Source organism: Helobdella robusta (genome assembly GCF_000326865.2).
Source record: "Helobdella robusta unplaced genomic scaffold HELROscaffold_17, whole genome shotgun sequence".
Taxonomy (NCBI): Eukaryota; Metazoa; Annelida; class Clitellata; order Rhynchobdellida; family Glossiphoniidae; genus Helobdella; species Helobdella robusta.
The window spans coordinates 3251710-3264209 of NW_008703942.1; the positions used below are offsets into that span (position 1 = coordinate 3251710).

General features: G+C 31.0%; 3 protein-coding genes across 3 annotated transcripts; 2 read left to right on the forward strand and 1 right to left on the reverse strand.

Moving 5' to 3' along the window:
* Positions 1-1461: 1461 nt before the first annotated feature.
* Positions 1462-5917, reverse strand: HELRODRAFT_191041 (hypothetical protein). The gene is made up of 8 exons (XM_009016160.1): positions 5599-5917; positions 5054-5360; positions 4796-4933; positions 4349-4539; positions 2948-3022; positions 2170-2799; positions 1720-1932; positions 1462-1696 (listed from the first exon to the last, which is right to left on the reverse strand). Exons 1-6 carry the CDS (start codon positions 5740-5742, stop codon positions 2665-2667), a joined length of 990 nt encoding a protein of 329 aa, XP_009014408.1. The 5' UTR covers positions 5743-5917; the 3' UTR covers positions 1462-1696; positions 1720-1932; positions 2170-2664.
* A 1211-nt stretch (positions 5918-7128) lies between these two features.
* HELRODRAFT_76173 (hypothetical protein) lies at positions 7129-7537 on the forward strand (the record flags this gene model as incomplete). The annotated part of the gene is made up of 2 exons (XM_009016161.1): positions 7129-7297; positions 7407-7537. 2 exons carry the CDS (start codon positions 7129-7131, stop codon positions 7535-7537), a joined length of 300 nt encoding a protein of 99 aa, XP_009014409.1.
* Positions 7538-8432: 895 nt separating this feature from the next.
* HELRODRAFT_98479 (hypothetical protein) lies at positions 8433-11825 on the forward strand. Its single transcript, XM_009016162.1, has 7 exons — positions 8433-8682; positions 8765-8974; positions 9226-9399; positions 9638-9727; positions 10083-10244; positions 10334-10452; positions 10852-11825. Exons 1-7 carry the CDS (start codon positions 8578-8580, stop codon positions 10922-10924), a joined length of 933 nt encoding a protein of 310 aa, XP_009014410.1. The 5' UTR covers positions 8433-8577; the 3' UTR covers positions 10925-11825.
* The last annotated feature ends 675 nt before the right edge of the window (positions 11826-12500 follow it).

A 12500-nucleotide genomic window follows, 5' to 3' on the forward strand; every position in this document is an offset into this window, starting at 1 on the left:
TATCTTTATCGATATACACATTTTATTGTTTTTATACATATATCTATATATATGTGTATATATATATATATATATATATATATATATATATATATATATATATATATATATATATATATATATATATATATATATTGATAGTATACAGATGTATTTTATTGCAGTGTGCTGTAATAAATGGTATCGCGATATTGTTATTAGGTTGTATTTCCAGGCAAAACATGATAGATATCATGATGACGGATAGATAGATACCCTGACGATGTATTATTATAACTTAAATTCATTTTCCATTTTGACAGTTTTCTACGTTATTAATTCTATTTTTAAGTATATATTGAAATGAATTTTTGAATTGTATATATATATATATATATATATATATATATATATATCTTATACGAGTTTATAAGGCATGCATTCATGTAAATACACACGTTTTCCGAACAACTATGTAGAAAAAAATCTGCGAAAATGTAACACATAACTTATCTAATGTTCATAAATGTTCATAATGCGTTTGTCTTATTTCCAGTTGACATTTAAAGGGTCGTAAATTTACATGGGCAGATTACCATTCATCGTCGCGTGTGTAATTTTCATAACTTGTTCAGTTGAGTGTATTCATGACCCTTCATATTGATTTGAAATTATTGACGGACGGGATAAGTTTCATAAGATGTCATTCATTTTGTTGGAAGTGGCTAATGATGATGATCATCATCTTCATCATCGTCGCCGTCGTCATCATCATCATCATCATTATCAACGTCATTATCATCATCAACAACAACAACATCATCATCATTATCATCTTCACATCGTCGTCTTCATCACGTAAGTTTTATGATATCTTGCATCGTCATTATGGTAAAGATGCCAATATTAATATAAAACCCTAAGGATTTATTTATATATTGTAGAAACTCGCAATTTTCATTTCTTACATGTATGTTTAAAAGGTAAATTTATGTATTACATTAAGTGTAAATATATTAACGTATTATTTTATATGTACGTATATACACATCACACACACAAACACACACACACACTCATACACTACACACACACACACACAGAGAGAGAGAGAGAGAGAGAGGGAGAGGGAGGGAGGGAGGGAGGGAGGAAGGGAGGGAGGAAGAAAAAGAAAGACACAAAATATTATTAACATATAATGCTTGTTTAAAAAACTTGTGAATATATAGTGTTAATAATTAACGTTACATTTGAAAGATTGTTACTTAAATTATTTGAATTTAGATTTCTGTAATTGTTTCAAAAATTATTCCATTCAGTTTCGTGTTGATCCGTTTTATGCTTTTAATATTTTTTCTGATAGAAAAAAATTATCGTATAAATTATTTTAGTTTTTGTGAGTTCTACATTTTACAAACAAAAATAAAATTAATTTCACCTAAATATATGAAAATAATTAAAAAATTAACAAGTTCTATTTTTGATCCTATGCAGTCAACGTAAAAATTGAAATATAGTACATTGAACTAGCTAAAACATTTGCACTGTCTAACAATGACTCACAATCGATAAATAATCACCAGCTGCTTGGTGACTTTTAGAATAAATATTTGCTAATATAATAAATTTTGTTGAAATATTTTATTATTAATATCTTTACAGAAAGCCCAACTTAATTCTTAATTTAGGTACGACAGGCAGTTTGAAGCTATTCATTGCTAGCAAAGTTGCAATTGATATTTTGCTTATGTTGTTGAATTTACTGTGGTCATTGCGGTTGCTGTGGTCGTTTCAATATTTAGTGTTGTTGTTATTTTTATGCTTATTGTGGTTGATGTTGTCGCATCGGCGACTCACTGCTGCTGCTGCCACTGCTGCCACTGCAAGCGACACGGAACAAAAACAAGAACGAAATAATCCATCCGGTAAGTGATGATGGCAGTTTAATGGAAGAAACTGGTCAACTTTATTTTATTAATTAACGTCAAGTGTTAAGTCGGAGTAATAAAAAATTAATTATCATGAAATGTTATGTTAATTATGTTAATAATTAAACGCTCAATCATTGTTTTGTGTTGATTATGGTAAGGTATTTAGGAAAAACAATTAAAACATAATCTCAACACCGTCACCATAAATCAATACTCAAATATTTAAATTTAGTTTGAAAGAAACATTTTCATTTCATACTCTTGCTCGTGGCAGTGAAAGTAGCTGGAGTAACGATCATGATCAGGAATAATTTAAAACAAAAATAATTGTCATAAATTTTCAGAGCCTTTAATTAATTAATCAATATTTTTAATTACATTTAAAATGATTGACATAAGTACATTCGACGTTTAGGAATCTATCTATTCATACATAGTTATAATCTTTGTATCATATTGTTTTTTTATTAAACCACTAGCTCCATCAACCTCATCTGCCTAATTTAACAACAATTCAAAACACCTCTTATAAAAAAAATGTAATTATCATAATTAACTTTAATCATCTCTAAATTATCATTTATTATCACAACATTAAAAGTTAAAGGTTTAATCACCACAACATTAAAATTTATTATCATTACGACACTACATTGAACCATGATTGTTGTTAGTGTAACCAATTTTTAGCCTAACGCATTTCATCATTACCATATCATTGCCGTTGTTGTTTGTGGCGGTGAAATAGTTTTACCTAGTTTTCCATCTTTGACATCTCGCCCTTTTTGGCCACGGTTGGCAGACGCGCCCCATCCAAGTACGGGTTGTCGGAACTTTTCTTTGCCACTTTATAAATTTCTTCCTCCATATCGCCCAGTCTGCCAGTGTCCTGTTTGAATTACCCCTTCGTTTGCATACTTTTACTTTTTTGATTTATTTATTTATTCCTACTCATTAACAATTCAATAAAATAATTTAATTAATAATTTTGTTTTTAAAGATGATAATATTATTATAGCACAGATAAAAAAAATAACCCTCTTATAACGGGGTGACTTCTTGGCGACTAGGCTGACCCTTTTGTGCCCTCCGTGAGTGAATGGGTTCTCTTGCTTTTGATTTCAAAATATATATTATTTTAAAGAATAATTTAAAAAATTGTAATTGTAAATTGAATTTTTGAGGAGTTTGGAGAGATGGGCTGCAGTCTCTCTCCCGCAAAAATTTAAACAAAAGGTTTCATTTTGCCATTTACGATCTATGTTTTTTTTTACTTCATTTCCTTAACAATTTCCAATAAACGTTATTGCTTACATAAAAATTCAATATAAAAATGTCATCAACTTTATTCAAACTTCCAAAACCACCTCCCAGAACAAAGTCCCAACCGTGCTACCGAGTAATTTAAAATATGTTTGATGATAGACGCTGCCGATAGTATAAATATTTTGCGATTTCAACGTTATTTCAATGACACTTTCCATAAGTCATCTCGAAGGAGAATGTATATAGAAGCAACAATAAGTTAATTTATATTCTATTCGTTTTTTTAATCTTTTATATTAGGCAAAAAAGTGATATTTAATTCATCAAAAACTTACCAGCTTCGCTCTTTTATTTTAAAATTTTCTAAAGAGACTAGTAGCTAGAAACAATTATCAAAAAACTTGGAAGACACCTTCCTCACTTCAAAGTAGATAAAATAATCAAGAAAATTTTTGTACTGAGTTTTTTATTACAATAAAAAATCCTTTAAAAGTTTTTATTTGTTGCGACCTACAATGAAATAAGTGACGCCACACAAACAATTTCTGCTTATAAAAACACAAAATGTCACATGTCTCTCATTTGCATGGTTTCTTCATTCACTCCTATTCTGTAACGTCATTTCTTTGGTTTTGTTTTGAAATAAATTTTGATAATGTTTTTATTTGTTTTTAGTTTTTAATAAATTTTGTTTTAAAAAAACTTTCAAATTTTTAAATTTATTTTTTTTAATGTTCACGTTTAGCTGCCATTTTAATCATTTATTTTTATTTAATTTTTCAACAAAGGAGATTCTGCACTTGTCAGAATCTGATTTTTTCAAAATAAAAAAAATAATAAAAATAAATTTTCTTCAACTCCGCTGTAGAGGTTGTTTCAAACGGGGTGTTCAAGCTGTAAATTTATTTGTTTGTTTTGTAATTTGTATGTGTTTGCTTGTGTGTGCGTGTGTGTGTGCATGCGTGTGTGCGTGTGTAGTTTGCGTGAGATGTATTTTGCACACATATAAAAATAAATATTTGCGTTTACAAACGAATATGATTTTTAAATTTCCATTGATTACCACCACCACAGGTCTATACATACAATTTTAATTACTAATTATTTAATTAAAAAATGCATTAAAATTTATTATTATGAGGCGCTCAAATATTTGCAACTGAACGCAAAACCTTCTCCTTAATGAGGTTGTCAATAACTTTTTCCAAATCCTGCCTTTCATCATCCGATCCATCGAGTCCATCAGCACAGTTGAACATGTGCTCTTCGTCACAGTTGCACAATCCCTTCTTCTGCATCTGACGGATCCATTCCTTCTGGTAATCTGCTGTGTCTTCTACGAACTCCTGGCATCCATTTTTGCCTACATTTTTTAAATTGTTTTAAAGTTATATTTTTAGTTAGAAGTGGAAAATGTTTTGTAAATTCTGAAAAGCAAAATTTTTATTGAAAAGTTTATTTGTGGGGAACGGTTGAAAAAAATAACGTAAAATATCGAGAAACAAACACTGATGCTACGTTCAGTACTTACGTTTGTAACTCAAACGTCGAACCGAGCTTTGCGAATTTTTTTAATCGTGAACATTAATTTAGATAGAAATGAAGTAAGACTTTCCAACTTGTGAATCCTTTTGGGCAGGGATTGGGTGGGTGGCAGTAGAATGGCAGAGCTTCATCTGACTTGACGGACTTCAAACTATCTACAATCTTGTTTGGAACAGCGGGAGATGTCGGCTTGCCATGCTCTCTGTCGTGGTCTTAGTGTTTACAATTAATTGGAGCTGTAGTAGCAACAGCGATATTTTCAATAGAATAGAAACATTATTTATGATATTGCCACCTTCATAATTGTTGATTACTTCAAACTGCATCACTACCTTTCAAGTGATAAACAGCATCGATGGAGCTGTGCTCTGTAAATTCTGGATCGCGAATGACCCCTCTAATTTTTTCATCATCTCCTAGACCGATCTCTTCCTTCTCCTCCATATCTCTCAGTTGTTTTTGAGAATGAAGGTACGAGGTATCTTCGTAACCGTCGTCGCTGTCACTGACCTTCAGTTGATCAGGTAGCAGCAAGATGTTTCTTTGCGGTTGCTGGTTGTATGCCTCGTAAAATGGAGAACTATCTCCATCGCTGTACACGTCCTCTGCAATGTTCCTGTCCTCAATTCTCTTAACGTCCTGATTGGAAAATGTAACGTCATCAGCTGAACTTTTTCATTGAAAGTGATTGCGTGTATAATAAATATTTTATTAAACATCATTTGAACAAATTTTAAATTTACACGTAGAAAACAATGAACATCTGGATAATAAATCGAGCGCACAGTAGATGCCGTACGACCAATCAATGATTAACTATAATCGAATTAATTTTAAATGGTTTCACGATGTTACAAATATAATAACAATTTTTTACCTGCAAATCGAGTGAAGCCAATCTTTTGTACAAGTCTTGTGTTAAATCATTGTCAGGAGAAACATAATTCAGATTAAAATCATTCATCCCAGATACCGTTGACAGAGAATGCAAAATCAAGCAAATTCGTATCAAATGATACATTTTATTGAAGAAATAAGTTACTAGTGTTACACTCAATAATATTTAAAAATATATTTTCATTCACAAACTTTATTTGGACCTTTATAAATAATTATTGTGAACGATTAGTGAATTCGTTTGCAGGATCAAAAAAAACCATCTCTAACATATTGTCGAAAACTGGACGTTAATTATATACATGTTAAAAAGTATGTACGTTTTGCGAGTATGGTGTATGTATGTGTGTGTATATATATATATATATATATATATATATATATACATATATACATATATATATATAGGCATATATACATATATACATATATATATATATAGGCATGCATCATTTGCGTCATTGTCGTTGAACATTTGAGTTGCAGCAGATTGCAGACTCTTGCTTGCTTAGCATCTAAAATTGACGTGTGTGGAATGAAAGTTTCATATCAAGTCAATAATATAATTTATATTTAAATTACATCATGATGTTAACCTTAACTTTTAAGAGGCAAGTAATCTGGTATTTCATTTTTTCCGTATCTCTATTCTTGTGAAAATGAATTAAATAATAAACTATCTTTGTTGTTAATACCTTTGGTGCTTATTGTGTAAAAGTTAATTGAAGTGATGTAGTCGGAGTGTTTTTACGTCCGCTGGATATTTAAGATGGTCGAGATATCCGTACCCCATTTTTTGTCAGACGGTCAATCATCTTCTATCCGGAATTATATTGGTTCATAGTTAGTGAAATTTTATTTTTTGTAAACATTAAAAATGATTCAATTTTTGACTGCATGCCTCATTCGTTTGCTTTGCAATTTTGCATCAATCAAGTTATTTTTTAATTTCAGTTTAGTTTTTTTATATTTTACATCTTAGAAGAAGAGCTTCCGACTCTTGCTCTTTAGTTATATCTTCTCACCTAGCTTAGGTTATTATATGTCATTTGAATTAAATTTTTTTTAATTTTCTCAGATTGTTTTTGGTTTATCTTTATATAAATAAATAAATAATCCTATTATAATATTTATAAAAATATTAAAACATATATAATAATTATATGTTTTAAATAATAATTTTCAATTTATTTTATATTGTTATCAGAATCTTACAAAAATGACTGCTGAAGGTTATAACACCACCTACGTGAACAGCACCAATGCTGGTGCCAACACGTCGTTAACAATACCCCATCTTGGATCGACCACAACAATCATCATTGGCAATTCATTTGGCGATAACTTCACTCTTGAAGGATTTCACAGTAAAGTTGATTGGCTGCTTTTTATCACTCTTTATTTTATAAATAACAGACCAAACTTCATAATTATATAGTTTTATTATTTAAGAAAACACTAAAAATTATTAAAAAAGTTTACAGCAAGCAAATTGTTGTTTTCTCTAGATATGTGGTATGCCATGCTCCTAACAGCCATAGCAACACTAATACTGGTTCATTTTGTAGCTGCAATGATAGCTCTTGGTCATCTAAAAAAGCACAGGATTGGTCGATTTGTACCCTTAGTTATAATAACTTTGGGTCTCATTCCATCTGCTTTGGCAACACTCATCACTAGTAAATTTACTCATTTTTCACCTTAATTCTTTAAAGTTATAGTTGTGTTTGTTTGTTTAGGTTTGTCATATAATTGTTTATTGACTGTAAGCTTGTTTAATTGTTTCAGGTGCTGCCATAGCTGGTGTCTATCAAACTTCTGGCAATTCCATGAAAATTTTGTATGGGGTTGCGTGGGGTGTTGGCCAAACTATTGTTTTAATTTTTATATCTTTCACAAGGATTCTAGCGACGTTGTGATGATGAACTTTTAAAGGCTTAAAATGTATTAGATATTTGTGTATATATATATATATATATATATATATATATATATATATATATATATATATAATGTCCTCATTCAGTCCCATCATTGACATCAGCTCTGTACTACTCCTCCTAGTGAAGGATAAGAGGAGTAGTACAGAGCTGATGTCAATGATGGGACTGAATGAGGACATTGTGACATTGATAAGGAGATCGAGATTGCGGTGGTATGGACATGTGTTGAGAAGGGATGAAAGGGTCGGGATTAGGCGAGCGTTGGAGTTCGAGGTTGAAGGAGTGGTAGGAAGGGGTCGTCCGCGATTGGGATGGAAAGAGCAAGTGGAGAAGGACAAAGTGAAAGCGGGGTTGCGTGATACTGAGGCGATTGACAGATGTGGATGGCGTCGAGGGGTATTTCGGTTTCATCATAGGTAGCCAGACGGCAACCCCCGATCTCGTGGAAAATGCAAATGCCGTCTAAACGTGTGTTGTTGTATATATATATATATATATATATATATATATGTGCATATTTATATTTTTATGTGATCGTGAAATAAATTATTTTTTTAACTGTATCACACATTAAATATATTTATCTGGTGTTAACTTGTACTAATTTGGGAACATTCGTGTCGCTCTAGAGATGACTGAAATCATATACTATACAGGATTAAATATGTATGCGTGTGGAAGAATGCGATCAGGAATATACTTAGTAAACATAGATCTCAAGCTTTTAAGTTAAATTATCACAATTTTTCGTTATATTTTAATTAATTTTTTGTTTCATTCAATTAATTCGTTATATTCAGGTGCATTTTTAACTTGAGTATCGATAAAAAAATGAGAATAAATTTTATTTATCAAAGATCCTAAATCGTCGGCTTTTGCGAAAGTCGGCCATTTTACGAATAAGCATAATTTTTACACTTTCTCCCTTTTCGTAAAGTCTTGTTCAATCGACTTGAGGCTAATTTGTCGAATAATTAGACCGCTTTACAAATTTTAGTTGAAAAAAATAAATAAAAATGGTAGAAGATCGCGCCGCAGCCAAAGAGCTTGATCAGTGGATTGAGCAGTTGATGGATTGCAAGCAACTTGCTGAAAATAATGTCAAAACTCTATGTGACAAGGTAAGTTCTCCAAAACGTTTTACATTAACTATCTAATATTTCTACTGATTAACACAATTTTTTTCTACGTCTGCTTGTTAAGGCAAGAGAAATCTTATCAAAGGAGTCTAATGTTCAGGAAGTAAAATGTCCGGTTACTGTGTGTGGGGATGTGCATGGTCAGTTTCATGATCTAATGGAGTTGTTCAAAATTGGTGGTAAATCTCCAGACACAAATTATTTGTTCATGGGGGACTACGTTGATCGTGGCTATCACTCTGTAGAAACTGTAACATTACTGGTGGCCCTTAAGGTTTTTTGAATCATCCCATGATTTCTTTATTTTTTGAAGTTAGACAGATTATTTATCTTATTTACTCTGGCTTGCTTTAAAGTCCCATCATAATAGGATCTAATTTTTTGTATAATATATGCATATGCCAATGCAGTTTATTACAAAAATAACATTTTTTGAATTAATTAGTTTAATATAATTTGTATGACCCAAACTAAACGAAAATGAATGTGTTGTAATTTTTTTTAAATCAAATAAACCCTCGTAAGGTTCGTTTCAAAGACAGAATCACAATTCTTAGAGGCAACCATGAAAGTCGTCAAATTACTCAAGTCTATGGGTTTTATGACGAATGTCTGAGAAAGTATGGTAATGCTAATGTCTGGAAGTACTTTACTGATCTGTTTGACTACTTACCGCTCACTGCTCTTGTTGATAATCAGGTGCTTTGCTGCTTTTAATTTATCTAAGTTAGGTGCAAGATTTTTTAAAAATTAATTCTTAATAACAAAATTAACTAAATATCATCTGGGGGTTGTTGAAAAGTTGGAAAAGATTGAGTGGTAAGTTCATTGTTATATCAGTAGTTAACAACAATTTAATAATTTGATCCAAAATCAAACTAAGTCATAAATTTTCAATTCCTAAATGATAATTTAATTTGTTGAAAAACTTCTGCAGATTTTCTGCTTGCATGGTGGTTTGTCACCTTCAATTGATACACTTGACAACATCAGAGCTTTAGATCGAATCCAAGAAGTGCCACATGAGGTCTGCATATTTCAAGATGTCAATTATAATCAAATTTTATTACTCGCTATTGTCTGTTTAGATGAAATTTTATGTTGGTCAGAATTTAAATTTGTATGAAAATCAGTATTTTAATGATGAATGGATGTTAAAATTATCAATTCATTAAAATTGATTTTTCAAATTTTTAAAACACTCGGTAAAGTTGATAAAGAATTTAAAATGTTTTAACTGGGTGTATGTAGGTTGTTGGTAGTAAACTCTTTTAATGTCTTTTTATCTTATTAATCAGAATTCATAATTTTTATTTCAAAGCCAATGTAAGTTTTGTCTTTTCTTACTGCTCACTTTGAACATGCCTGTGGTAAATTTACAGGGCCCCATGTGTGACTTGTTGTGGTCAGATCCTGACGATCGTGGTGGCTGGGGTATTTCTCCTCGTGGAGCTGGCTACACATTTGGGCAGGACATATCTGAAACTTTCAATCACAGCAATGGATTGACTTTGGTGTCTCGGGCACATCAGCTTGTCATGGAGGTTGGTTGCTGTTTATGATGTTGTTTTGTTTCTGATGTACTGAATTATTATGCTTTATATCATGAATATATATTTTGGACTTGTAATAGGGCTACAATTGGTCTCATGATAAGAACGTTGTCACTGTCTTCAGTGCCCCAAACTACTGCTACCGCTGTGGAAACCAAGCTGCTCTGTGTGAGCTTGATGATTCTCTGAAATATTCTTTGTTAGTGTTTTCATCGTTGTTGGCATTATTGTGGTTGTTAATATTGTAATTTGTGAATATTACTGTGGTTATTAGTAGGTTCATTGTTGCCATTTTAATGACATTTAGATTGAAGGTTTATCTTGTAAATTTGATTGATGTATTTCTGGATATTCATAATGGGTCTGGTTGATATATATTGAAGTTTTCGATGAGTGATTTGATTTTTCATGAAATATATTGAAGCAACAAACTCAAGAGCCCCAATCATAAGTTTGATTCAGTTTGATTAACTAAAGAATGTTAAATTAATGTAATATTGTTTTTATGCTCAAAATTATATAACTTTTAAAATTTGTATTCAACTATTTGTGATAATTGATCATTCGTTAAAAACAATTAGTTTGTTTTCTCATTCAGCTTGCAGTTTGATCCTGCCCCGAGACGTGGTGAGCCCCATGTCACTCGTCGTACTCCTGACTACTTCCTCTAATCTAGCTAGCTCCTCACTCATCTCACGGACAACTGGATTCATCATCATCACATTAGTCTCATTATCATCGTCTGTCATTATTGCCGTCATTCAAATTCTGCATCTTTTTATAATGATATAAAAAAAGTAATGATGAGGATGATGCTGCTATTATTATCTTTATTATATATAGTTGTTCCAATTTATGTTTAAGTTTGGTTCGGTCTTATAATAGAATTATAGTATAGTAGACAATGGAGTCTGCATTTTCAGAGTTTGGTGGGAATATGGCTTTGAATTTTTACTAACAATTTAATTAGTCCATATTGTGGATGATTTTTTTGGCAAATGTTTACTAAAGATGTTTACATTATGTTTAGCTGGTAGGTTTTCGTTTTCTTATGATTATTTTTTGAGTTACAATGGCATCATTGTTATTGTTCTCTTGTTCAGAATGTTTGATTAAAAATGATGCAATTATTATTGTTATCAAAATGCCTGAATGACGGTGTGATGCGAGAGTTTATATATGATTTTCTATAGTGATGTAAAAATATGCTTATTTTGTTCAATATCAGACGTTAATGTTATATTATTATTATTGTTTGTACAACTTTATAATTGTGTAGGTAATTAATTACATAATTATAAATTTATTTTAATTATGATTTCATTATGACTATTTATTTTTATTAGTTTTTACATGAATTTATCAAATGTAACAAATTACAGAGGGTGTCAAATTGGATAACTTTGATCACACTACTATAAAATTACCTTTTTCATTCTTACATTATATATGTATATATAATTAGTTATTATACATATATCTATATAATTCACACGCATATATATATTTCATTTGATTTAAATTTTCATTTGAAAAAGTGATAGAATAAAAATGTATTGTCGTGTTGTTGAATATGTTTCCATTCATTCATTTTGCAGAATAATTGGTTAAAAGTTTTGATAACGAGAAATTTTAATTAGGACTTTTTTTCATTTTTGAATAACGTCATTTTTTACCAAGTAATTTCTCGAACATGAAGGAGAAAACCTGTTATGCTTAGGTGAAAAACCAAGTCACTGGATACGATAATAATGAACTTATAATGCAGAATTCTTTTAATATGAACGCATTTTTGTTGTTTATTATTTATGAATAGCAAGCACATTATCGGAAAATTGCACAAATTGGAAGAAGACTTGGATGGAAAGACATCACTTGCACGTTTGGCAGAGGTACTTGTGACAGTTCAGTGGTGTTTTCTCAAGGATTGTATACTTACGTTGAATTTTTAATTTGCGATGAAAATGCAGAATTGTATTTACGTTGCGTGGAGTAACAGATGTTTCACCATTGATGCTTGAAAACCATTGCCTACGCACCCGTCTCTACTCATCTGCACAACCCACCAGATACCATTCGTTGCTGGATGCCTGCACGTTTGCGCGTTTGTATGAACTTAAGTATGTTTGAATTATGTTAGCGTGTGGACGTGTGTATGCAAATTATAATCGGAGATTTGACTAAACTTGATACTGCTAGCGATGAGGCATGCGTCGTCTGCTGACCAGTTTTCATTGAGTACGTATT

What these genes read in the sequence shown, in the direction of transcription:
- HELRODRAFT_98479 (XM_009016162.1), top strand. Translation starts at nt 8,578, where the DNA reads ATGGTAGAAGATCGCGCCGCAGCCAAAGAGCTTGATCAGTGGATTGAG. An exon ending in TCAAAACTCTATGTGACAAG is followed by an intron (nt 8,683 to 8,764) that starts GTAAGTTCTCCA and finishes CTGCTTGTTAAG; the next exon opens with GCAAGAGAAATCTTATCAAA. An exon ending in CACATCAGCTTGTCATGGAG is followed by an intron (nt 10,245 to 10,333) that starts GTTGGTTGCTGT and finishes GACTTGTAATAG; the next exon opens with GGCTACAATTGGTCTCATGA.
- HELRODRAFT_191041 (XM_009016160.1), bottom strand. Translation starts at nt 5,742, where the DNA reads ATGTATCATTTGATACGAATTTGCTTGATTTTGCATTCTCTGTCAACG. An exon ending in TGGCTTCACTCGATTTGCAG is followed by an intron (nt 5,361 to 5,598) that starts GTAAAAAATTGT and finishes TTTTCCAATCAG; the next exon opens with GACGTTAAGAGAATTGAGGA. An exon ending in CTGCCCAAAAGGATTCACAA is followed by an intron (nt 4,540 to 4,795) that starts GTTGGAAAGTCT and finishes TAAAAAATGTAG; the next exon opens with GCAAAAATGGATGCCAGGAG.